General features: G+C 46.7%; 1 protein-coding gene across 7 annotated transcripts in view; it reads left to right on the top strand.

Moving 5' to 3' along the window:
• The window catches only part of ELP2 (elongator acetyltransferase complex subunit 2), a 1,253,630-nt gene that overhangs the window by 758,579 nt on the left and 469,504 nt on the right, over positions 1-25,547 (top strand). For all 7 annotated transcript variants that reach the window (XM_069219622.1, XM_069219623.1, XM_069219617.1 and 4 more), the window contains one exon: positions 20,339-20,396. In XM_069219622.1, coding sequence (XP_069075723.1) covers positions 20,339-20,396 — 58 coding nt within the window. The remainder of the gene's footprint in view (positions 1-20,338; positions 20,397-25,547) is intronic.

Below are 25,547 nucleotides of genomic sequence, written 5' to 3'. Positions count from 1 at the left end.
CAGTAACCCCCCCAGCTGAAATCCGTAACTACGATGGAGTGGCACAGTTATTCAGTCACCATAGTGACACTGGCACCTGTGTCCCCGTAGGCCTCAACACCATTGATTAGGGGATGCTACCTGTACTTCCGCATAAGGGATCAGGCAGCTGGGGTGGCAAAGTCAATGTCCCCATCAGAGATCAACACAGTCTCAGTGGTCTCCCTGACTAGCCCAGATCCCACTACAGTCCCCAAGGTGAGCCCAGTTACACGTTTGGTTGGATTACCACTGGTGTTATTACCACCACTACTGCTATTGTTAGGGGCACTAAAGGTGGAAGTGGTATTAGTAGTGGTGGGGGGCTTGGTGCCTTTCTTAGAACAGGAGCTGTCTCCTGCCCTATGGCCTTTGTTTTTACACATGTAGCACCAAGTCTTTTTAAAGTTGGAGGAAGAGGATTTATTCCCACCCCCAGAGGGGTTTTCTGGGCCTGATGAAGACTCTTTAGGTTTATCTTTGTCCCCACCCTTATCCTAATGCTTACATGCTTCCTTCTTTTTGTGTGAGATTTCCTACTCCTCTTGGTGCGGACCCACTTGTCTGCCTTCTTTCCCAATTCTTAGGGAGAGGTCAGATCTGAGTCCACCAGGTACTGATGCAGCTGATCAGATATACAGTTGTTCAAAATGTGCTCTCTCAGAATTAGATTGTATACGCCCTGGTAGTCACTTACTTTGCTCCCATGCCACCAGCCTTCCAGAGCCTGCACAGAACAGTCCTCAAAATATACCCAATCTTGGGGGGGCTGCTTTTTGGTTTCCCTGAACTTGATCCTGAATTGTTCAGTGGTCAAACCAAAACAATCTAACAGTGCACTTTTTAAAGCTCTATAAATGTCTACATCTTCCTCTCTGACAGTGAGGAGTCTGTCTGAGAAGGAGAAGCACAAGATTGCTGCCTACTGCCTTTGGGGGACTTTGAACTTTACAGGCCCTCTCCAGAGCAGTGAACCATTTGTAGATGTCATCTCCCACCTTGTAAGGTAGGACTATCTTCCTCAGGTTCCTGGAATCATAAGAGTCCTCCCTGATTCTGGTGTCACTGAAACTGAAATTGCTGCCACCATGGGGTACTAACCCAAAACCCTGTCTTTTCCTCTCCACTGCTAAGGCCTCCCTATCTAGGTCCGGCTGTTGCTGCTGCAGCCTCAGATTGGCCTCCTCCAACCTCAGTTTCCTAAACTCCCCGTCTAAGGACTCTTCACCTGAGGGGGGGCAGTGGGTCCCTTCAGATACTGAGAGACATGGGAATGGACAGACAGAGAAGGATCTATCTCTTCTTCTACTGGGAACTCTCTGTACCAACCCTCTAGAAGTAAAGGTGGGCCTATTGGAATGACCCCACTTCTCACTAACTACAGTGCTCCTAATAGGGCTGTGGTGTTCCTTAGGTTCCTCCTGACCCTCCCCAGTGTAGTCTAACTCTACCCTGTTTAGGACTGGGGGGGGGGTCAGTTTCTACTTCTCCCCCCTCCTGGCTTCAAGCATTGTTCAGGTCAGCTTGGAGAAGTAAGCCAAGAAGTAGACTTTTATTGGGAGTTCTCCCTGTCTTTAGTTTTCTACTGACACACACCTCCCTAAGTTCTTGGAAGGTGAGACTCTCACAGTGAGAGTCTGGAGCCTGAGAGTTGTGCTCTACTGAAAATATTGTCTTGCTAGAGTGGTGTAAGTGTACCTAACTACTCTAACAACTAGGCTCCCAGAAATGTTTGGAGCAAGGGCTATGCTAGACCCTAGCTTACCCAAACTTAGGAGACTGGAAATCCTAACAACTAAGTGTAGTGTGTACCTAGCAGCTAGTAATGGTCTTTCCTGTGGAAAGTAACCAGTGAGAGAGTGGTAAAGCAATTGCAAGTGTCTTATCCCAACGCAGCATCACCAATGTAGGAAGCTGGCCTAATGTGTGGTGAGCACATATGGTGTTATCACCTTATACCAGTTCCAGGTATCCCCTATTAGTGAGGTGTAGGCAGTGTCTAGGGAGGCAAGGCACTTTAGAGGTAGCTGTGGATGAGCAGCCAAGACTTATCTAGGAAACATGCACAGCTTATGCAATACCACTACAGTCACACAGCACATACACACATGAAATAACTACATTATGTTAGACCTGACAGCCTTAGGGTGGTCATTTCCCAACTTTTTGCCTGCTGCCCTCCACCTTTCTGACACTGTTTTTGCTGGTTTTAGGTCTCTGTGCACTTTACCACTGCTAATCAGTGCTAAAATGCCTATGCGCACTCCCTTAAAGATGGTAACATTGGTTCATTCCCAATTGGCATATTTGATTCATTTGTAAGCCCCTAATAAAGTCCACTGCATGTGACCAGGGCCTGTAAATCAAATGCTACTAGTGGGCCTGCAGTACTGATTATGCCACCTTACATAAGTAGCCCCTTAGCCATGTCTCAGGCCTGCCATTGCAAGGTCTGTGTGTGCAGTTTCCCTGTCACTTCAGCTTGGCCTTTAAAAGTACTCACCAAGCTTTAAACTTCCCTTTTTCTACAGATAAGTCACCCCTAAGGTAGTCCCTGGGTAACTGATAGGGCAGGGTGCTATGTAGGTAAAAAGCAAGGCATATACCTCTGTGTTTTATATGTCCTAGTAGTGGAACACTCCTGAATTCATTTTCCACTACTGTGAGGCCTTCACCTTTCTGAGGCTAGCATTAGGGCATCCCTCTTATACTGTTTGAATGGTAGATTCTGATCAGAAAGGTGTAAACAGGTCATGTTTAGTATGGCCAGAATGGCACTAGAAAATCCTGCTTATTGGTGAGGTTGGATTTTTATATTACCATTTTAGAAATACCACTTTTAGAAAGCGAGCATTTCTCTGCAGTTCAAGTCCATCTGTGCCTTACAGCCTGCCTCCAATCCACGTGTGGCCTGGGCTGGTTGACAGCTCCCTTGTGCATTTCACCCATATAACCACAAACACACGATACTCAGTCACACCTGCACTCATCTGTATATTGAATGGGTCTTCCTGGGCTGGAATGTGGAGGGGCCTGACACTTACATTTCAAAGGCTAGTGGCCTGCCCTCACACAATGGACTGCCAAACCCCCTACTGGGACCCTGGCAGACAGACCTGTACCGAACGGGGACCTTGTGCACTTCAAAACCACTCTTTGAAGTCTCCCCCCACTTCAAAGGCATTTTTGGGTATAGAAAACTGGGTCTCCGACCCCACCAAACTAGACACTTCTGGACCAGATCCTGCAACCTGTCAGGAGTAACTGCCTAGCTGCCCAAAGGACTCACCTGGACTGTTTTGCTGTGACGGACTGCTGCCTTGCTGTTGCCCTGCTGCCTTGCTGTCCTCATACTTTGCTGAGAAGTGCTCTCCAAGGGCTTGAATTGAGGTTGACTCCTATTTTCTGAAGTCTAAGGGCCAAAAAGACTTCATCTCTTCAAGGAAACTCCTTGTGCGCATAGCCTGACGGAAACGACACAGCCAGACTTCCAGAGCGAAGATCGAAGCAGCGCCTGCATTGTGATCAGAAATTCGTCTCAAGGCCCTACCAAATTGAGGCACAGCCAAGCCGGAACGACGCAGACCGACTTTCTGAGTGAAGAATCGATGCAGCGTCTGCCATGCGACAGATAATTTGATGCTTCACCTACCGGATTGACACAACGCCTGTGTCTTCTTGCTGAGCTCCCAGGATTTTTCTCTGCATCGTCCATGGGCGTCCAAAGATCCCCGCATCGCAGTGAGGAACCAAGACCGCGTGCTGGAAATCAACGCATAGTCCATTGAAGCGTAGAAAGAAACGACACATCGTCTGTGCCGCGTCTGAAATCCGACGCACACCTTGTTTTTTTCATGCATCTCCTCATCTGTGATCTCCGGCGTGGTAATTTTGACACAAACCAGGTACTTTGTGCAAACAAGAGACAACTGTTGATTTCTAAGATTTAAGACTCTTTTTAAACTTGGAAAAGTGATATCTCAACTTGTGCTTATTGAATCTTGATCGTTTTGACCTTAATTCAATCAGATAAATATCTTATATTTATCTAAACCTGTGTGATGTATTCTTGTAGTGCTTTCACTGTGTTATTGCATGATTTATTGCACAAATACTTTACACATTGCCTTCTAAATTAAGCCTGACTGCTCAGTGCCAATCTACCAGAGGGTGGGCACAGGATAATATGGATTGTGTGTGACTTACCCTGACTAGGATTGTGGTCCCTATTTGGACAAGGGTGTATGCCTCTGCCAACTAGAGACCCAATTTCTAACACACAGTGTTACAAAAATAAAGGTACTTTATTATAGTAACACAAATACTAAAATACTGAATATGCAATACTCCAATAGGAGGTAAGTAAACACAATATTATGTGCAGATTAGAAGTCAGTGATTAGCATAGAAAGCAATAGCAAATAGTAAAATCAGTAGTAAGTAATGAAGGCCCTCAGGGGAGACCAAATCATATACTAAGTAAGTGGAATGTGAAAGGAAGTCCCCCACCCAGTAGAGGTGAGCTGGAGGAAGTAGGAACCCCAAAGAGTAAGTACCAGAGTGCCCCCCAGCGACCAGGAGAGAACAGGTAAGTACCTGGCTTTTCCTCAAACCCACAGGAGATCTTTGGAAAAGGACTGTGCAAGACCCAGACAAGACTGGAAGAAACCAAAGGTGGACCCTGACAGAAGATGTGCTGCAAAAGAAGGGGACCAAGTCCATTTCGACTTGGAGTGTCCGGCTGTGGCAGTAGCCACTATCAACCCTTCTGTGTATGCACAACAAGGTCGAAGGTGGATGAAGAAAGTCAGCAGTGCAGCACAGGAGCATAAGAGGAGTTCAGGAAGTGATGCAAGTGATGTCTCACGTCAGCGGTCGTGATGCAGTCAGTCAGTGGTGTTGGAAAACCAGCAACGAGCCTTGGCAAATGCAAGAGTCTGAGAAGAAGGTTTTGTGAGGTTGAAGAGGACCAACAAGGCCCAGGGGACTCGTTCCAAGGTGGGGAGTCAGAGGTGACCCTTAGTAGCTGGGAATGTCACAAGAAGAGGAGTCAGCCCTCACAGACAACCCACGGCCAGCAGGCACAGGAGTCACAGTGAGGCCCACTCAGCACTAGTGGCGAGGACTCCCACGTCCCTGGAGCAGCAGGCTGGAGACTGTGCTTTGCAGAGAAGAGTGCTGGAGGCTGGGCGTCATGGAGCCTGAAGATTCCTTGGAGGAGGAACAAACAAGCCCTCGTAGCTGCAAGAGTCACAGTGCGCAGGGGTGCTGTCCTGCAAGGAGAGGCAAGGGCTTACAATCTCCCAAGTTGGGGAGGTTGTAGAAAGGATCAAGAGGGCCACTCCAGGCCACCATCTGTGATGCAGGATCCAAGCAGCTCTGGAGGAGAAAAGATGCACTCAACCAGTCATCGTTGCAGTTGGTGCCTGCAGATGTAGGGGAGTGACTCCTTCACTCCAAGGGAGATTCCTTCTTACTTCTTGTGCAGGCTGGAATCTCGTCGGCCTCAGAGGATGCGCAGCAGGCAAAATGTTGCAGTTCCTGGAAGGAGCTGGAGAAACAATGCTGCTGAGTGGAGTCATCACTGGAGTTGCAGATTGTCATTTACTGGAGGGTCCAGAGGGTCCAGATGAAGTATCAGTGGCCAGAAGTTGAAGTTAACGATGCAAATGAGCCCTGCTGGAATCCTGCACATTGAATCTGAAGACCCACCCAGTAGGGAGACCCTAAATAGCCCAGGAAGGGGGATTGGTCACCTAGCAGGTTGACCACCTGTCAGGAGGGAGCTGTGATGTCACCTGCCTGACCTGGCCACTCAGATGCTCCCAGAATCAAGTTGCCACCTAGAGGAGCTCTGGGCACCACCCCTGGGGTAGTGATGGACATGGGAGTGGTCACTCCCCTTTTCTTTGTCCAGTTTCGTGGCAGAGCAGGGACCGGGGTTCTATGGACTGCCAACCAGTTTATGCAAGGATGGAACCAAATGTGCCCTTCAAAGCACACTGGTGACTTAGGAAGGATACCTCTCCCAAGTAATGTAACACCTATTTCTAAAGGGAGAGAGTGTTGCCTCCCTCTCCCAAAGGAAAACGTTTATTCTGCCTTCCTCTGATTTGAGCGGATCAAGCAGCAGGAGGGGAGAAACCAGTCTGAAGGGTGGCATCAGCGCGGGCTGCCCGGAAAACCTCAAAAGACTGGTAGTAGCAATGCTGGGGGTCCTCTAAGGATCCCCCAGAGTGCATAGACTCATAGAACCAATACTGGCAACAGTATTGGGGTATGATTCTGACATGTTTGTTACCAAACATGCCCAGGTTTGGAGTTACCGTTATGTAGCTGGACACAAGTAGTGACCTATGTCCAGTACACAGGTAGAATGGCTTCCCCGCACTTACGAAGTAAACTGTGAACTGAGCCACACCTCGCCAAAACATACATGCGAGAAAAGGTATAGAAGTCTGATTGAATGTACAAATTAACATTCTGAGGCAGTTAGTGTCATGTATTGCCTGAAGCTAGCATGTGGAGAGCAACAACCACTTGCATTAGGGAATATCAGGTAGGAGTCTGGTAGTCTGCCAATATGGTGCCCAGTAAGTGGCTAGGGGTTATTTACGTAACCCAAGTGTGTCTTCCGTGTGAAGGGCCACACTTTCCACCTCCCAAGCATTTGGTAGTGGGGAGGAGTTGGCGATTTCCATTTCATTGTGATTAAACGCTTAGCTAGTAAGAGGTTTAGGTCAATAAACCGGTCTATTGCTCTGTTATTTTATGATCACAGTGTCTGAGCCCAAAACTCACGCTTTCCATGAAAGTAGTGCTGGACGACCGTGTAGCGTGCTAAGCAGGTTGTAACCTCGTGCCAGTAGAGGTGCAAGGAAGGACATGTCCACAGTATGTGTAATGTATCAGCGTCAGTAAGTTTGCAGCCGGGAGAGGCAGCATCAGTGCAAAAACAGTATTGATTTATTTCTTACGGGCTGAGGTAAGCAATATGAAGAATATAATATTGGATAGGGCAAGAGTAAGCATTCTGCGGAACCTGAATACACAGGCCAGGCCTGCCTCCCATCAGTAGCACAAGGGGTGAGTGACTTTGCTATGTGTGTGTGTGCATTGAGTCCGCTAACCAGTGCGTTAAATGTGTGCCCGCTCCTGTGAAATTTAGATATTAAATAGTGAAGTGCATGGGTTGTTCTTGCTGCATATCTCCCCATTTGTTCCCTAACACTCCAAGCAGAGATTTGTAGAGAAGGAACTGACGTGCTGGTAAGCTCTCTTCACATATCGGAGTCTCCAGAGGAGTGACGTGCCATCTTGGTTTAAGTAACCAGGTGTATGTAAACCCGCTGTGTGCCATGTGGATAATTGTAGTGATGTTGTAGCCTGACCTCTGCGCGACTTGCTGAGCTGCATTGAGTGCTAGTGCATATGGGAGGACAGGTTTCGTAATGGAGAGACAGCGTCTGTAGTATCGGTATAGAACTCGTAAAAGCTGTACGACTGGGTGTCGAGGTTGTTGTGCAAGGATGAACCAAGTGAAGTACGACAAATAGGTCCTAGACAGGGGTAGTAGTGGCTGTATCTGATAAATATAGACCCGCTACTGAGCGTGCTGCCCATTGGAGTTGAGAGGCCAAGTAGGATTGCTCAAAGCGTGGAACTGCCAGTCCCCATTTATCGGCCGACAAGTAGAGTTTTTGCACCGCCACTTGGCAGCATGTATTATGCCAAATCAATGTCTGCATCAGTTTCTTGATAGAAATAAGGTAAGGGGTTTAAAACATAGTGGGGAAGGTCAGCAAAATAATATAAGAAGCAATGCAATATGACCATTTCAGTAAGGGCCAGGCAACCAGCTACCAAGAGGGGGAGGGAATGCTAAAATCCCACGTGTGCGCGTACCAGTGTCAGGGCTCCTGTGAGATTTCCCTCATATAGGGTACACTGGGTCCCTCACATCACTGTGTGTCAGTCTCAGTAATGGCTTTGCAATTAGGGAAAAGTTTGGAATCCACTGATGACAATAGCCAGCCATCCCCAGAATCATCCTCTGTTTTTGGGGGATTTGTTCTCAGAATCACAGAAAAGCGTTCTTTAGACACATTCACTTACTCCCTTCTCATTTTTGTGTTCCACATTTTTTTTTAACTAACCTATTTGGCAATACTCTACTTTCACATGAGATACTTTATGCCCATTTTCAGCCAAATGATTCAATAAAGCAACTGTGTGAAGTATGCAACCCTATCATGTTTTGGCTGCAACTAAAAGGTGGTCAATATATTGGACTAGCAGTGAGTTACAAGGAACTTTAGGCTTTCCAAATACTTCTTTAGGATTTGGGAAAAGACTGAAGGACTCTCTTTATACCCTTGTGAGATTCTACACCAAACAAGGATCATATTTCTTAATCTGAACTCAAAAAGATGCTCAATTTCCTCCTTAAAGGAAATGGAGAAGAATGCTTGATATATCTATCCGTGGGAATTTGAAATAATATTACTGCAGGATTTGGTACCATGGAAAAACATGAGTCCACATTATGATTAATTTTGTGCGGTTTTGCGCAAGCCTCCATTTTCCACTTGGTTTCTTAGTCCCATGATTGAGGTGTTACATGGGCTCCCTAATACTTCTTTTGGAATACCCTGCTCGAACATTTTATCAGTAACAAGTAAATTCCCTTCCCCTGCTTCACATGCAAGCTTGTATCCAGGAGTACAGGGCTCTGCACTTTTGAGCAACCCAATTTCTTTTCCTGAAAAATCCCATACTTCCTTGTTCACAGTATGTCTTATCTCTGCAGGCAAGTCTGCTGTGAGAGCCCGAAACATTTTAATGTTTGCCTACAGTGTTACTTTAGACTCAGAATGCTTATCATTTGTCTGTATACTGACACCATTTGGCCGTTCTTTTCCGAGAGGAGTAGGCTGGGACCTCCACCGACCTACCCGTAGAACGAGTAACACTTGTATCAATCAAGAACGATACTGTATGGCCGTTAACTTCTCCTTCCACAGAAGGACCGTTCTGGTCTACTTCTATGGTTGCACTAAGCATGCAGTCCTTCTCTCCGTTCCCTCAGGCACCGTCAATTTGCCAGATTTGGTTCTGTAAGAATGCAGAATTTAGATGCAAAATGTGTAAAATTATCATTAATCACTGAAGGCTTTTTCTGAAATCTGAAACTCTGTTGTAAACCCTGCATGTTGTTTTATGTGGGCTGTTGCATGAATAGAGCTGAAGGCATATTCCCATTGAATTGCCTTAGAGTCTGCATGTTCTACACAGAAACAGGTAGAGTGGGGACCACTGACTGTTTCATCCCATTCTTTGCCATCTGATTCATATTCTGCATTTTAGGAACCATTTGTGACTCATTTTGACATCTGGGTTAAACCTACAGTCCATTTTCCAGTACCCATTTTTCCCACAGATGTGGTAAGGGGCATTTCACCTTGTGCATCATTATTCACATTATTGTTATTAAGTCCTCTACCTCTTTGATGAGGGCACCAGTTTCCCCTTGTACAAATTGCACACCATTGCCTTGTGCTTTAATGCCTTGTACACCAGCACCTAAAAACGACCTTGTCCACTCTTATGGAAAAAAAATAGTTTGAGTCACCATAAATTTCTCACTCATTGTTTTCTTATTAACATATCCACAGTCACAACAATACTTCGCGTATGTCAATATCTCATCCAATAATATGGCCTGCTAACACATCATACTTTGCTTAATATGCAAACTAATTTTCATATGCAGTCCCAACACAAAAGCCAAAGCAAATCCAGAAACTCCTATTTTTGTGGTGTCATCACCTCACCATACTGTCTGTAAACCTGGATCAATCTCTCATAATATTTATGCACTGATTAACCTGGATCTTGAATTGCTCTCATAATTTCTGGGAAACCTTTGTTTTCAAATGCTCTATAACTCGAATATATTACATAACAGCCCAGCTACAACATGCGTTGCATTGGCTTGATCTTGAAGACTATTGGGAAAAGAGACTCTTGCAAGGTACACATGAGGTAAGGCCTTTACAGGTGCTTCTGGTGGCGGGTTCCCCCTGCCTTCCCCCACATCAATCATTTGGTGTGGGGGAGTGGTCCAACTGGTTGTCTGTCATGCTTCGTATGACCCAGAAATGCTCTGTGGGTGGTACAAACTTTTCTGAAAATCACAGACTTCATGTTTGTACAGAGGTGGAAGGGGGATGGTTGCAAAACCATGGGGACCTTTACACAGAGCAGTGCTTCATTACCAGGGAGGAGTCTACAGCCTCGTTCTTCGTGGGGGGAGGACAGTACCTCCACTACATGAAGATCTCGAGCAAAGCAAGCAAGGTGTGGCCTTCCTTCCCAGATGAGCAGGCTAGATCTAGCGTTTTGTCAGTCATGCTAAGCATGGTGTGGGGATGTAGTTTGGTCTCCCACCTGTGCCGAGTATTACGCGTTGATCTCACACAGGCAGTGTTCCCCATACAGACCAAATGGGAAACGATCATTGAGGAACCATTAGTTGCCAGGGACTGGGTCAAGATCTACAGGGGTGCGGAGAGTCAATTCCAATGCCTGCTTGAATCCCCTACAAAATAACTTTACACAACAGACATATCTCATGCCGCAAAAATTGCATATTACCTATGCCTGTACCATTGGTCGGCTATCTGTCCCTGTTGTTGAGCTCAAACATGAGACTTTCGGCATGTGTTATGGTCCTGCCTCTCCTTGTCCTCCTATTGGAGTACAGTGTTGCATAATATTAATAGAGCCTCAGGGTGGGAGGCACAGCTAGAAATTCGACAAGTGCTGTTGGGTCTGCTTCCATCACCTGGTAAGAAGCATTTGAGCAGGAAGTTAATCTTTCTTGGACTTGTCCTAGCAAAAAGATTTAGAGCCATTGCGCAGCCAACACCCCCTACCCCACGCCACATGGATAAAAGGCGGAATTGAATGAATGGGCAAGTGCGGCCGAGATACAAATGCGTCATGTTCGCAGAGATGAGTTCTTGGAGGACCACTTGCGAGCTTGGTTGGCTATGATCTCTGACCTGCAGGAGCCACAAGATCCTCCTGCCTCTGGGCAGGAGGTCGCCTGATTGAGCAGGAGCTTTGTGGGGTGACTGGAACAGAGCATACACACTTTAGGGCATTTGGGCTAACCAGGTAGAAAGATGCATGCTGTGCCCACTAAACCTCCAAGACAGACTCAAACTGATGACCAACATGCAAGCAGACCAGAAGGGGTTTGTAGGCGAGTTTATATGTTGTGTTACGGCTTTATTTAGTGACAATAATGTGCCATAGACTGCTCCAAGTCTCTATCCTTGCACTTTTGGACCCGGGAGCAAGCATACAAGAGGCTCCCCTGTAAGAAGCTGGCCTGGTGTATGGTGGGTACCTAAGGTACTTACACCAGGTCCAGGTATCCCCTATTACTGTAGTGTAGACAGTGTCTAGAAGCCAGGCTCTCTAAAGGCAGCTGTGGGTGAGCAGCCAAGGCTTATCTAGGAGACATGCAAAGCTCATGCAATACCACTCTAGTCACACAGCACTTACACACATGAAAGAAAACACTCAGTGTTACAAAAATAAAGGTGCTTTATTTTAGTGGCACAATACCAACAAGTACTAGAGAGGCAAGCCTCCAATAGGAGGTAAGTAACGCACTAAATATATACACTAGTTATCGGCAATAGGCACGGAAAGTGATAGAAAACAGGGCAAATGCAATTAGACAATAGTGACCCTAGGGGGAGCCCAAACCATATAGTAAAAAAATGGAATGCAAACACAGGGCCTCCACCTAGGTAAGTGGAATGTGTAGAGGTGAGCTGGGGGTACTAGGAAACCCCAAAGGTAAGTACCACAGTGCCCCTTAGCGACCAGGAAGAAAAGAGTGAGTGACTGGATTTTCCCCAAACCACCCAAGGGGAAGAAAATGCAACACCCAGACAAGACTGCAAGAAACCAGCAGTGGATTACTGAAGAGGAAGACCTGTGGAAGAAGGGGACCAAGTCCAGAAGTCACAGAAGAGTCCAGGAGGAGTAGGAGCTACTGCCCATCCAGCTGTGGATGCAGCAGTTGGTCGACGGTAGGACGAAGACGGTCAGAAGTGCAGTCCTGGAGCAGGTGAAGAGTTCCTGGAAGATGCAGTCAACGTCCCACGCCGGATAGAAGATTACAGACAGTCAGTGTCATGGAAAAGCCACCAACAAGCCTTGGCACAAGTTGTGGTGAGGCAAAAGTGGAGCTGCCAGGGACCAGCAAGGTCCAGGTGGACTCAGCCCACAGGGAGAGTCCTAGGGGGACCCTCAGCAAAGCAGAGAGTCCACAGTAGAAGAGGCAGCCCCCCACAGGAGGACCCACTGGACGAGGAATCAGGAGTTGCATATGAGCCCATGCAGCACAACTGGATAAGGGTCCCACACCGCAGGAGAAGCACACAGAGGGCTGTGCAATGCAGGAAGGAGTGCTGGGGGATGGGGCTACATGGAACTTGAAGATCTCTTGGTGGAGATGCAAACAAGCCTTAGTAGCTGCAAGTGACGCAGTGCACAGGGGTACTGTCTTGCATGGGAAGGCAAAGGCTTACCTCCACCAAAGTTGGACAGCTGGCAGAGAGGACCAAGACTACTCCGGACCACCACCTGTGATGCAGGATACACTCAGTTCAGGAAGAGAGGAGATCCACGCAGCTGGTTGTCACTGCAGCAGGTGCCTGCGGATGCAGAGGAGTGACTAAGGGAGATTCCTTCTTCCTTCTCGTGCAGACTGAAGACTTGCCACCCTCAGAGGATGCACAGCCAGGGAAATGTTGCAGAAGCTGGAAGGAGCCGTGGAAACAATGTTGCTAAAAGAGTCTTGTTGGTGGAGGCAGATTGTGTGTTCCTGGAGGGTCCAGTCGCAGTTCCAGTGGCTAGAAGTCGAAGTGGAGGTTGCAGAGGAGTCCTGTTGGAATCTTGCAAGCCGAATCTGAGGACCCACCCAATTGAGAGCCCCTAAATAGCCCTGAAAGGGGGATTGGTCAGCCAGCCAGGTGACCACCTATCAGGAGGGGGCGTTGACGCCACCTGCCTGGCCTCGCCACTCAGATGCTCCCAGAGGTCCCTGCCAACCTGGGATTCAAGATGGCAGAACCTAGAGACCCTCTGGAGAAGCTCTGGGCACCACCCCTGGGGTGATGATAGACAGGGGAGTGGTCACTCCCCTTTCCCTTGCCCAGTTTCGTAGCGGAGCACAGACTGGGGGTCCCTGAACCGGTGTGGACTGGTTCATGCACGGAGGACACCAAATGTGCCTTTCAAAGCATACCAGTGGCTTAGAGAGGCTACCCCTCCCAAGCCAATCACACGTATTTCCAAAAGAGAGGGTCTTACCTCCCCCTCCCAAAGGAAATCCTTTCTTCTGCCTTCCTGGGCTTGATCAGATCAAGCAGCAGGAGGGCAGTAACCTGTCTGAGGGGTGGCAGAAGCTTGGGCTGCCTAGAAAACCCTGTAAGTCTGGTGGTAGCAATGCTGGGGCTCCTCTAAAGAGCCCCCAGAGTGCATGGAGTCATACTTCCAATACTTGCAACAGTATTGGGGTATGATTCCGACATGTTTGATCCCAAACAATCCTAGGTTACTATTATGTAGCTGGACATAGGTAGTGACCTATGTCCAGTAAACGCATTAAATGGCATCCCTGCACTCACGAAGTCCAGGAAAATGTAGCTGGAGTTTGTGGGGGCTAGTGCAGGGGTGTCCTCACACACAGGTACTTGCACCCTGCCCTCTGGGCTAAGAGGGCCTGCCATAGGGGTGACTTGCAGTGACCTGGTAGTGAAAAAGGGTGCATGCTCTCTTTTACGCAGGCTGTAATGACAGCCCTGTAGAAAAATTTGCATGGGCTCCCCATGGGTGGCATAATACATGCTGCAGCCCATTGGAATCCCCTGGTACCCCAATGCCCTAGGTACCTATGTACTATAAACTAGGGACTTACATGGGGGTACCAGTATGCCAAATGTGGAGTGAAAATGGTACAAGTTACTAAGGGGGTAATTCTGCTGTGTGCCCTATGGGGGGTAATTAATCAACATCCTATGCCCACTCTAGGTGTCTTAACTATTATTATTTCTTTGGTGGTTTTGTCCTAATCCCCAAAATGATGTATAATGGAATATGTCTCTTATGGGATGCATTGCTACTTATATACTGAGACTTGTAATGTAATGGCTATATGATATTGGTCACAATCTTTATACCTCTTTTGGGCCCTCTCTGAACTTCAGCAAGTTCTTTCTAAATGTGTAAAAATAACTCCTTGACTTGCACATATGCTCCTCCTTGCACTTCACTCACCTGAAGTTCTTTTTCAACAACTACTTCATATTAAGAATCGCTCACACTTTTCTTTCTTGTACTTTTTTTTTCAAACCCCAGACTTATCAGGTGGTTCCGTCCATTGTTCTCGAAAACCTGTCACATCCTCCCATTTTTTTAATGCCGTCTAATAGCTCTATAAGATTTTTTTGCACTGTTCTGAGACTCTGATTCATTAATTAATTTGCACTCATCCCTATCTTGTATGACTGAGGAATTGTCTTTGCTTCTTAATCCAGTTCCAATTCTTTACCCAATTCCTTATGTTTCTCAAATGCATGGTGAGCACGGAATCTTGCTCCTGCGCACAAAAAGGCCAATTCATTTTTCTTATACATTGACATTTTATCATCATAATTTTCTGTTTCTGCCAAAATATGCAAATCCCCTTTGAGATTGAATGTATTAATCTCCACCACTTCTTCTCACTTTGTGAAGACTAATTGGATTCTGTCTCATCTCTCCTGTCTCTCAGCTGTCCTGCTCGTATCTCCTCTACCTCTGGTTGCACATGAGCCTTGTTATATGGAGGTGATCTCACTTCAGAATCACTATCATTCTTTTCCGTCTCATTGTTTTTCTCAGTTTTGGCATCTTTAATTTTCTCTTTGCCTCTTTCATCAGTAATTGCAGGGAGAGTGCCTATAGTTTCTAGAGCTTCCTATCTCCAGGCCTTCTTACATAAGCAAATAATCCTAGATGTGTGGCAGACACATCATCATTCTGAGCGAAGCTACACTTTTTTTTCCGATGTACATAAGTCTTTCTCTCGAATCAATTACTTTCTTCTCTCCTGAGCTGAGAGTAACAGGGTCCTCAACTCACAAATTCTGGCACGAGGCTTATCACATCATTCACCTGTTCAATTAACTCTTGCTTGGGGTCCCCGAAACCTGTAGTGGGCTGGTGCTTGAGTGCCTGGTGCCTGGTGCCTGGTGCCTGGTGCCTGCACTATGGCATATCCCATGACGCCTGTCATCAGATGGTCAAACGTTACCTGACAGAACATCGGGGCTCAGTGAGCTCTCAGGGCGTTCTCTGGGACGCTATGAAGGCCCTTCTGAAAGGGAGATCATAAGTTACAATAAGGGACAGTGAGGGAAATCCCATGAAACAATATCTGGTCCTGAGTCCCGGGCAGGAAACCTGAGCAGCATGGCTAGCCACACGTAGTCGGATCTATCAGTGGGGAAAGAAGGCCAGTAAGACCCTCCACGGGCTCTGCACACCCCCTGATTCTGGACACCCTATCTTCTATATTGAAGATGACTACAGCAATCATATTACTAGCAGTGACAACAAAGCACATGCCTTTGCTGCATATTATCAGCACTTGTACGGTCTACATTCGGAGGTCCGTCAGGTAGACAGGCAACATTTTATTGTTGACGTGCCTGTGCCCAGGCTAAGACATGTGAATAAGGAACTGTTGGAAGCTGACATCAGTCCTGAGGAGCTAGGGACGGCCCTCTCTCAGCTTAAACCCGGAAAGACGCCAGGCTCAAACAGGTACCTGGTGGAGTTTTAGAGGCTCCTGTGTCCACAAGTGGGCCCATTACTGATGCAGACATTCCAGAAGGGTCTGAAGAGGGGAAGGTTGCCAGGAGACTTCTCGACAGCAGATATTGTGGTGATTCCAAAGCCGGCCCTTGGTAGCAAATGCTGCGAGGACTACTGGCCTATTTTGCTGTTAAACATAGAAGTCAACATATGGTCTGAAGCGCTGGAAAATAGGTTAGTGAGGGTGATTGACAAATTGATCCATCGGGACGAATCGGGGTTTATGCCCTAATGAGCTGCTAGACATAATATTTGTAAGGGTCCATAATGGCCTTGATTTGAGTGCTGGTCTGGAGAGGCATCAGGTGTTGCTTATTGTCGACTTCCAGGAGGTATTCAGCTTGTTGGACTGGGGATATCACTTTGCCCTGCTGACGCATATTTCCAATTTGGGCCCAGATTCATTGGGTACATTTGATTGTTCTACACCAGTCTGCAAGTTAGGGTCTGGATTGGCGCTTCCACCTCTCCCTAGTTCCCCCTAGAGAGGGGAACTTAACAGGGATGTCCACTATCGTCCCTGTTCTTTGCCTTGGCAATAGAGCCCTTGTCACCGTGGATGGGGGCAGGCACCCTGTTTCTAGGGTTTCACTGGTCCCCGACAGTGAGTGATAGAACTTCTATGTATGTGGACGATGTCTTGCTTTTTGTGAATGATCCTCACAGCTCTGGACCCACAGTCTTACAGATACAGTCCATCTTCGGGGCATATTCGGATATATGTATCAATACGGCATAATTGTCCATTTACCCCATAGCCCACTGTCCAACAGACATGCCCTGGCCAAGGATTTGTGAGTCCTTCTGCAGGGATTCAAATATCTTGGGGTGTATGTTACTGAAGACAGTGCTGTAGCTTACAAACGTAACCTCAGCTCCTAGTTGGAGTGGTTGACTTATGATATAAAATTCTGAAGATTGCTTCCTTTATCCCTGTTAGGCAGATCAGCCATCCCTAAAACGGTCTCACTACCACGACTCCTGTGTCAACTCTAGAACGTCCTCTTCCTAGTGTGGAAACGTTCTTTGCTAAGTCCAGTGTGTTGTTGCGGGAACTCCTGTGGTGTGGTGGGATGCCTCACATTGCAATTGCAAGGTGCTGCCGGCCCACTTTTCAGGGGGACTACCCCGGATTTATTGCAGTATTACAGAGCGGCGCATCTCCTAGTTTTCCTTTACTGGAATCTGTTCCTTGATCTGGCATATGCAACAGAGGTTTAGGTCATGGGACGTGACAATCTCCTTCACTTGCTGTATGGTGGTGCCTTGCCACACAGTCTTCCCAATCCTACAAGGTGGTGTTGACAGTCTGGAAGGAGAAAAGACTATCGAGGGTCCCTGGTGTAATAAGTAGCCCATCCAGGGAAAATACTTGAGTACAAGAGAAGAGAAATGAGCTACAACTAATGTTCACTGTTGTCCACAATACAGAACAACCAAGAAAAATAATGATAACAAAAATACAGAAAATTATATTTATTACATATGTATGTACAACAACGACAGAACACCATAGTCACAAATTAGATATATAGATATTTACATATTCACAGGGGAAGACAAACACTTATTTATTTAAATATACCTACACGTATATACAATGAATAGACAAAGACAAAGTGTCACACAAGACAGGACAAAAAAAGATAATAGAAGCATAACACTGAATAAGATACAGGTTAAATATACAATTTCTCTTTCTGGAGTTTTAATAATGTTTGCAAAAGTAACATATTGTAATTCAAATCTTAATTGCGTCTCCGTCTAACTGATTCATGAAAAAAAACTTTTTTTAAAATTTTAATACTAAAACTCATAATCCATCAAAACAGTTGGGGGTCGCGTAACTAGTTAGCATGGAGGAGTCTGGAAGGAGGTCTCGACATCTGCAGGGTGGTTTGAACGGCTGATGTGAAAGCTGGGGACCTAATCTGTTAATTTTAATTTATTTTCTGAGCAGTCACGGACCCCCAGGGGTCCCCGGACCACAGGTTGGGAACCACTGGATTAGACTTCCCCAGGTGCCTGCGCTATGGGGCTTTGTCAGGTGGGATTCCATTGGCATTACAACACAGGGGGATATTCTTACAGATGGCTCCATTAAAGTTTTTTTGGCAATGCAAGAGAAGTATCAAATACATTGCTCTCAGTTCTTTCTCTAACTTCATGCTCCAACATGCCCTCACTTGCCTGTAGATGCTGAAATCCCTGAATATTCACCTGTAGAGGCAAATGTATTACTAACTGAAATTAAATCACACTAACCATTGGTCTTGAATCGTGCACTGCTGCCGCACCAGCAACCTGACCCCATGGTGGCCGTGAGGGAGACTTGGTCTAGAGACCTGGGCAAGCTTGATGATGGGGCTGGAGGGAGGTGGTGGCGGCTCCAAAGGAAGCAGTGGTGGCAAAACAATTCCATCTAATCCAGCTTAAGCTACTGCACTGCACATACCTCACGCGAACTTGCCTCTTTAAGATGGGATTCATAGATTCGCGGAGTTGTCTGTGCTGCAGGCTGGCAGATGGAGACCTACTGCACACCTTCTGGGGCTGTCCGGCACGGGTCCATTTCTGAAAGAGAGTGCTGGGGACTCTAGGGACGGTGCTGGGACTGGGGGCGTACCTGACACCCAAATTTATTTTCTTTAAACGTTGCTGAAGTTATGGAGGTTAACAGATGGCAAAGGGTGTTACTATGGTTGTGACTGCTTGTGGCAAAGCATGACATAGCGAGGGCATAGAAGAGCGTAGAGGGCCCGTCCTGGGAGGGGTGTGCGAAGGGCATGGGCCTTGAAAGCCCAATTTACCTGGCTGGGGGAGTCCCTTTAATTATTTCAAGATCTGGAAAGACTGGTCAGCACATCAAGGGGGGATATATTGAACCGTGTCCAGCTAGGCCATGGACGATGGATAATGAGATATGCTCTTTTGGAACTGAGACATGCGGAGACCCTGCTGGCACTGGTTTCATGACCCACCGGCCTTTATGTAACAGGTTAATGATATTGAGGATGATGCAATTATTTATTGTATATTTTGAATGCCTGGTGCAGAACCTTTTTTTTTCTCTCTGGTAAAAAATTAATAAAAAGTTTTATTTAAAAAAGCAAGGAAAAGCGCAGGCCCATCTACCAGAAAAGGCGCATTTTTTAAGTTTCATACAGTGACATTAACACTGTGTGAAATGAAGCATTAGTGACAACAACCAATGACTTTTCATAAAAAATGAAATATGAAATAAGTAACATTTTGTGATGCCTGTAATAGCAAGCAAATCTTTTTACAAACTTAACAACTTACAAAGTAAATACAGCATTAAAAAGGCCCAGGCAAAAGGGCTTTAATAATACAAAATGCTAGAACATTCCAATTTGGCTTTCTCATAAAGCACACAAGTAAATGCATTTTATTCAGTACAAGAACACAATACCCTAAAATGAATCCCGTGTAGTCTGTTTTATGAAAATGAAAAACATTGAATAGAAATTTGCATGTAGGAAACGTGTTCATGCAATTGTAAAAGTCACTTTTTTCAGCAAATTTAAAATGGATGTCTTTGTAAGTAGGCATAGGCAGAGTAATGTACATTGGCGACTTTGTGGTGAACATTATTTTCTAATTAATAAAAGCACCTTCAGAGAATATAGAAGGAAACACTGAGGAAGTAGCTAGATTCTGCAAATAATATATTATGTAAACTCCCAAGAGTTAGGTGGGTACATGTTTGGGGTCGAACTGCCGGCCTACCAATTTCTATAATTTAAACTGCAAAACAATACAAAAACTAGACTCCAAACAAATGTTGAATATTTTGATAAATTCACAATCAAATATAGAAAAAGGTTTCATAATTTTAATTTTGCTTCTTTATTTGTATATACTTTGTTAATTTCAATGTAGTAATTTTAATATTATTCAATTTTATAACACAGTCTCAGATCTCCTAAGTAGGGCTCACAGACCCCTAGGGATATTTGGTATGTAGGTTTTAGAATCACTGTTCTAGAGGGCCAGACTGTTCCCTGCCTTACCCAAATAACTTACTATTTTTGTAATCCATTGGGCACCACTTATTTTAATGTGCAAGGCCATGATGTTTATTGTCCTGTACTTTATGAAACATTACTGTGGGTTCACACAACAACAAAAAAATCACCTTAATGAGTTTTTATGGTTTTTTTGTTGTCTGTAAAAGCCCGGCAATACTGCATATTCTTAGGTAATAAGGTAAAGCTAAGAAAGTTAGTGTTGCCTATTCTCATAGCAATAAAGAAATTCAGCCCACAGTAAATTCTTTTTAGGGTATTTCCAGCTGTATTGGACTTTGATTTTAGGACATGTACGTCTCCTTTAAATAACATATCTTTTATTGTAGAACCTCCTACCGAAGATCATCTGCTACAGAACACACTGTGGCCTGAAGTCCAAAAGCTGTAAGTGATGTTTTTTTCAGACAATATTCATTGCCTGCTCTCCCGTTAATTAAGGTATTCCTTGTAGTTTACTCTAATAAAGCATTCTCTTTAATCTATATTCCTATATAGTTTTCAGACACTGCTCAGTGTCTAGTAAGTTTGTTTTTAACCTACGCTTTCTGATATGTGAAGCTAGTGCTTTATATGTAAATCACTGTAAATGAGGACATGTTAAGGGGGTAATTATACAGTCTTATACTTACAGTAGATTGGCTTACTACTGGATTCGCTGATATGGCATTTCGTGTTTTACAAGCAGACATACAATGTATTGCCTCATTTGAAGTTACAAATATATATTTCAGTCCGCATTCAAATTTAAAGGACTTAGGATATTATTACTTGGGTGTGCTTACTTGCTTACATACTAAAGTATAGCCGTCTGGTTAATCTGGAATGATCTGATATAGAATGAATAGTCATCAGAGGGCGGAATCTCTTTGAAACTTTCTCTAAAAAGAATAAAAATATTTGAGATGAATCACCACAAAACGTATTTCTCTCGCCATGATAGTATTATCTGAAATTTAAAGGATTTCATGTGCACATGCAACACACACACAGACAGACATATACACACACAAACACACACACACCCAGGCCGTCTGAAAGGGGCATTTGAGAGATACTTCTAGTTGCAGATTCATTGCCTTAGAATTTTCCACAGGTGTTAGTCTGGATGCAGGGATTTTTCTTCAAGCAGTACCCCTCGACTCCGCAACCGTCATTGGTGTTGTGGTCACTAGATATGACATCTCAGGTTATACATAGGTGCCACCCTGGTGCGCTGAAATCAGCTCTTTTCTTTCTGTGCCAGCCTACGCGCAGATCCGAAGAGATCTACAACTACAGTCACTTTTTGACTGGCCTTTTGACCTTTTGTTGAAGATGTTTGACTTCTTGGTGCAACAAGGATGTTGTCGCGGGAGATCTGCTTCAAGCCTTGCAGCACCGGATGATGTCTGTGACGCATCTGCACCTCATGTGTCTGTGGTGTATGGAACACAACTGCATCGCTCCCGGTTAAGGACATCTGAGTTTTCCAGGGATGTCCATTCTACACTGATGGACATGCCCTTTGATGGCACCTGTCTTTTTGGAAACAAAGCAGACGTGTTGTTCGAGCGCTTTAAGTAGTCTTGGGCAATGGCCCGGTTCCTTGGTCGTTTGGCTGCTACCTACCCCTTCTCAATCTGCTTTTTGCCTCTTTTGTGGCTATGGAAGGGATGCTCAGCCACGTTTGTTGCCCGCCAGCCGCCGTGTGGCACATGCTGCCCAGCCTCTATGTGGCCAGGGACGTGGAATCCAGCATCCTCGTGGATCCGTAAGACAGCAGTCTAGCCAGTCCACCACTCCTCCCCGAGCCTCCAAACCTTCCCAATCTGACGCTTCCCCACCAGGGTCCAATCGGCAGCAGTATTCACCATCACCTGCCTCACTGGCACACCATCACATCAGGCAGGTGAGTTTTGCAAATAGTCCAAAGGGGCTTCTCCCTTCCTCTTGGAGACTACCCCTCCATCCATGCCACCATCCTATGATGAGATGGTGGAGGATCACCTAGCACTTCTCCGCGAAGAGGTTACAGCTCTCTTGGGCAAGGGGGCCATAAAGAGGGTCCCTGTGCCAGATGTAGGCTGTGGTTGTTATCCTGCTACTTTCTGGTGCCCAAAAAGAACTGGGGCCTCCGCCCTATCCTAGACTTCCGGTCCCTCAATCTCTTCCGCAGGAAGGAGAAGTTCAAAATGCTCACTCTGTCTCAAGTCCTCCTTGCCCTGGTCCCACGAGTCTGGATGGTAGCGTTGGTCTTGCAGGACTCATATTTCCATATTCCCGTCCTGCCTGCCCCCAGATGTTACTTGTGGTTCGTGGTAGGTCACAAGCATTTTCAATTTACAGTGCTCCCCTTTGGCCTCACGAGCGCTCCTCATGTGCTCACCAAAGCGATGGCGGTGGCTGCAGCTCACATGCGCAGATTGGTGGTTTCAGTCTTCCCCTACTTTGACAACTGGCTGTTGAAGGTGCGCTCAACCAGGGCTGTTGTCTCCCACCTCCAGACTATGGCAGACCTCCTGCTGGGCCTCATGGCCTCCTGCATGCTGCTGATGACACATTCCAAATGGCATATGTGGGCTCCTCTGCAGGACCTGAATTTCCATTGGGCGCATCAGGGGAATCTCTCTGACATAGAGCAGATCTCGGATGGGACTGCGCAGGATCTGCCATGGTGGCTTTTGAAGTGTGATTGGGTCAAAGGCAGATCCCTCTCCCACCAGATCTGACTGTAGTGACAGATTTGTCACTCCTGGAATTGGGCCGCCACATGGGAGAGACGAAGATCAGATGTGTTTGGTCTCCGTCGGAGTACGAGTTCCATATCATCTTTTGGAGCTTAGGGTGATTAGGCTAGCAGTGAAAGCATTCCTCCCCTCTCTCAAGGGGAAAGTGGTGCAGCTGTTCACGGACAACACCACTGCCATGTGGTACTGCAACAAGCAAGGCGAGGTGGGGTTGTGGACCCTTTGTCAGTAGGCTCTGCCCCTCTGGACATGGCTGGAGCATCAGGGCATAACCCTGGTGGTTCAACATCTGGCGGGTTCTCTGAACGCCATAGTGGACAAACTCAACCATCAATGCCTGGTCGATCATAACTGGCATCTCCATCCGGAGGGGGTGCAAAGTCTCTTTCAGCAGTGGGGAGAGCCTTGGTGACATATGTTAGCCTCTGCATCGAACGCGTAATGTCAGCAGTTTTGCACGTTGAAGTTTCCAAGGAGGCACTCCCTCCGTGACGCTTTTCGGCTCAAGTGGAACTCAGGAGTCCTTTCCGCCTTTCTGCCAATATCACTTGCTCAGAGTTCTCAAGAAGTTCAAGAACGACTGACCCAAGTCATTCTTGTGGCTCTGGACTTTGCACAAAGAGTCTGATACCTCTAGCTATTGAACATGGCCATCGATCCTCTGATCGGACTGCGTCTTCTGGAGGATCTTCTGTCGCAGAAGCAGGTAACCGTTCTCCAACCGAACCTGTCCAGTCTCAGCCTTCATGTGTGGAGATTGAGCGGCAGCAGTTGACAGCTTTTGACCTTCTGCCTGAAGTCTGTAATGTTATCGTGGCAGCCAGACGCCACTCCACCAAAATGGTATACACCTGTTGTTGAAACAAATTTGTGGCATGGTGTACAGACAAGTCTGATGACCCCCCTCTCTGCCCCTCTTTGTGAGGTTCTTTTGTTTGTTCTTTCTTTGACCCAGCAGGGCCCTGCCCTCGGTACGCTTAAGGGTTTTTTGTCATCCATCTCGGCTTTTCTCCGATTGCCTGAACAACCCTCCTTGTTTAAATCGCTAATTGTTGGAAGATTTCTTAAGGGTCTTACCCATCTGTTCCCCCCAGCTCCGTTCATAATTCCCCAATTGGCTTTTAACTTAGTTTTTACTTTTCTGATATGTTCTCCTTTTGAGCCCCTTCCCAATTGCCCACTTCGCCAGCTTACTCTGGAAACAGCCTTCCTTGTAGCTGTCACCTCTGCCCGCAGAGTGAGTGAGCTGCTGGCTCTTTTCTTGAAGCTACCTTTCATCTCCATCCATTCTGACAAGGTGGTGCTTTGTACCAGGGCTTCTTTTATACCCAAGGTGATCACACCATTTCATGCTGACTAATACATCACTTTGGGGGTCATTACGACACCGCCAGGGGTAATGTAGCGTCCGTACCACCAACAGGCTGGCGGTACGGAGGCCCTTATTATGACCGTGGCGGTTTCCTGCCGTTTTAGCCCCGGCGGTGATAATCCGCCAGGGCAGCGCTGCCCTGGGGATTATGACACCCCTACCGCCAGCCTGTTTCTGGCGGTTTGCACCGCCAGGAAGAGGCTGGCGGTAAGGGGTGTCCTGGGGCCCCCTAACAGGGCCCCGGACAGCTTTTCACTGTCTGCTATCGAAAAGCGCAACGGGTGCAACAGCACCCGTCGCACGGCCGCAACACCGCCGGCTCCTATGTTGCGGCCTCATCCCCGCTGGGCCGGCGAGCGCAAACTTGGTTTGCGCCCGCCGGCCCAGCGGGAATGTCGTAATGGGGGCCGCGGGAGTGCGGCTGCATTGGCGGCCGCACGGCGGTTACCGCTTGGCAGGCGGCGGTAGCCGTCCGCCAATGTCGTAATGACCCCCTTTATCTACTTTTTACACACCCCACAGCCTTTAAAGAAAGAGAAGAGACTCCGTCACCTGGACCCAAAAAGAACATTGGTGTTTTATCTTGATCGTACTAAAAAGTTCTGGGTGGATGATCAACTCTTTGTGGGTTATGTGAGTGTGAAGAAAGGTCGGGCTGTGCAGAAGAGAACCATCTTTAGATGGGTTGTTTTCTGCATTAAAATGTGCTACACACTGGCTAAAAAGCAACCCCCGGAGGGCTTGCACGCTCACTCTACACAACCCACAGCTGCAACCACTGTGTTAGCACGCAGAGTTCCAGGCCTGGACATCTGTCAGGCAGCAACGTGGGCCTCCTTGCACATGTTTACCAAACACTACTCTCTGGACAGTCAGATCCAAAGGGACATTTACTTTGCCTGTTCGGTCCTGCAGACTTCCTAGTATGATCTTAGTTCACAGTCCCTCCTCCGGGGATGGTATTGTTTTGGTATCTATTCTAAGGTAAGGAATCTGCGACTAGAAGTCTCTAGCAGATGAACAAGTTACTTACCTTCAGTAACAAATTATCTGGTAGAGACATATTCTATTTGCAGATTCCTTACCGACTCCCCCATCCTCTCCACTCTGCAAAATGATTTCTAGGGACAGAGACTTCCCTTTCAGGGCCCTAGTTCTGGCATACCAGCATCAGTGTTCTTCATGGCTTTATTCTTCTGGCCTGGAAAGTCGTGAAAAGAAACTGGCGTTAACGTGCCTGAGTGGCGCTTATATACGACCCGCGCCGACATATCCAGCGACCACAATGCTAACGACAGACACATAGTCAACGACTCCACCTAACAATGGCAGGGGTACTGCTTGAAGAAAAATCTGCGGATCCAGACGGACGCCTGGGGAAAATTCTAAGGTAAGGGATCTGCAACTAGAATGTGTCTCTACCATGTAATCCATTAC

The sequence above is a fragment of the Pleurodeles waltl genome, chromosome 2_2 (genome assembly GCF_031143425.1).
Source record: "Pleurodeles waltl isolate 20211129_DDA chromosome 2_2, aPleWal1.hap1.20221129, whole genome shotgun sequence".
NCBI classification, from domain to species: Eukaryota; Metazoa; Chordata; class Amphibia; order Caudata; family Salamandridae; genus Pleurodeles; species Pleurodeles waltl.
The sequence above is the reverse complement of the archived record's forward strand: the minus strand, read 5'-3'. Positions and strand labels throughout refer to the sequence as shown.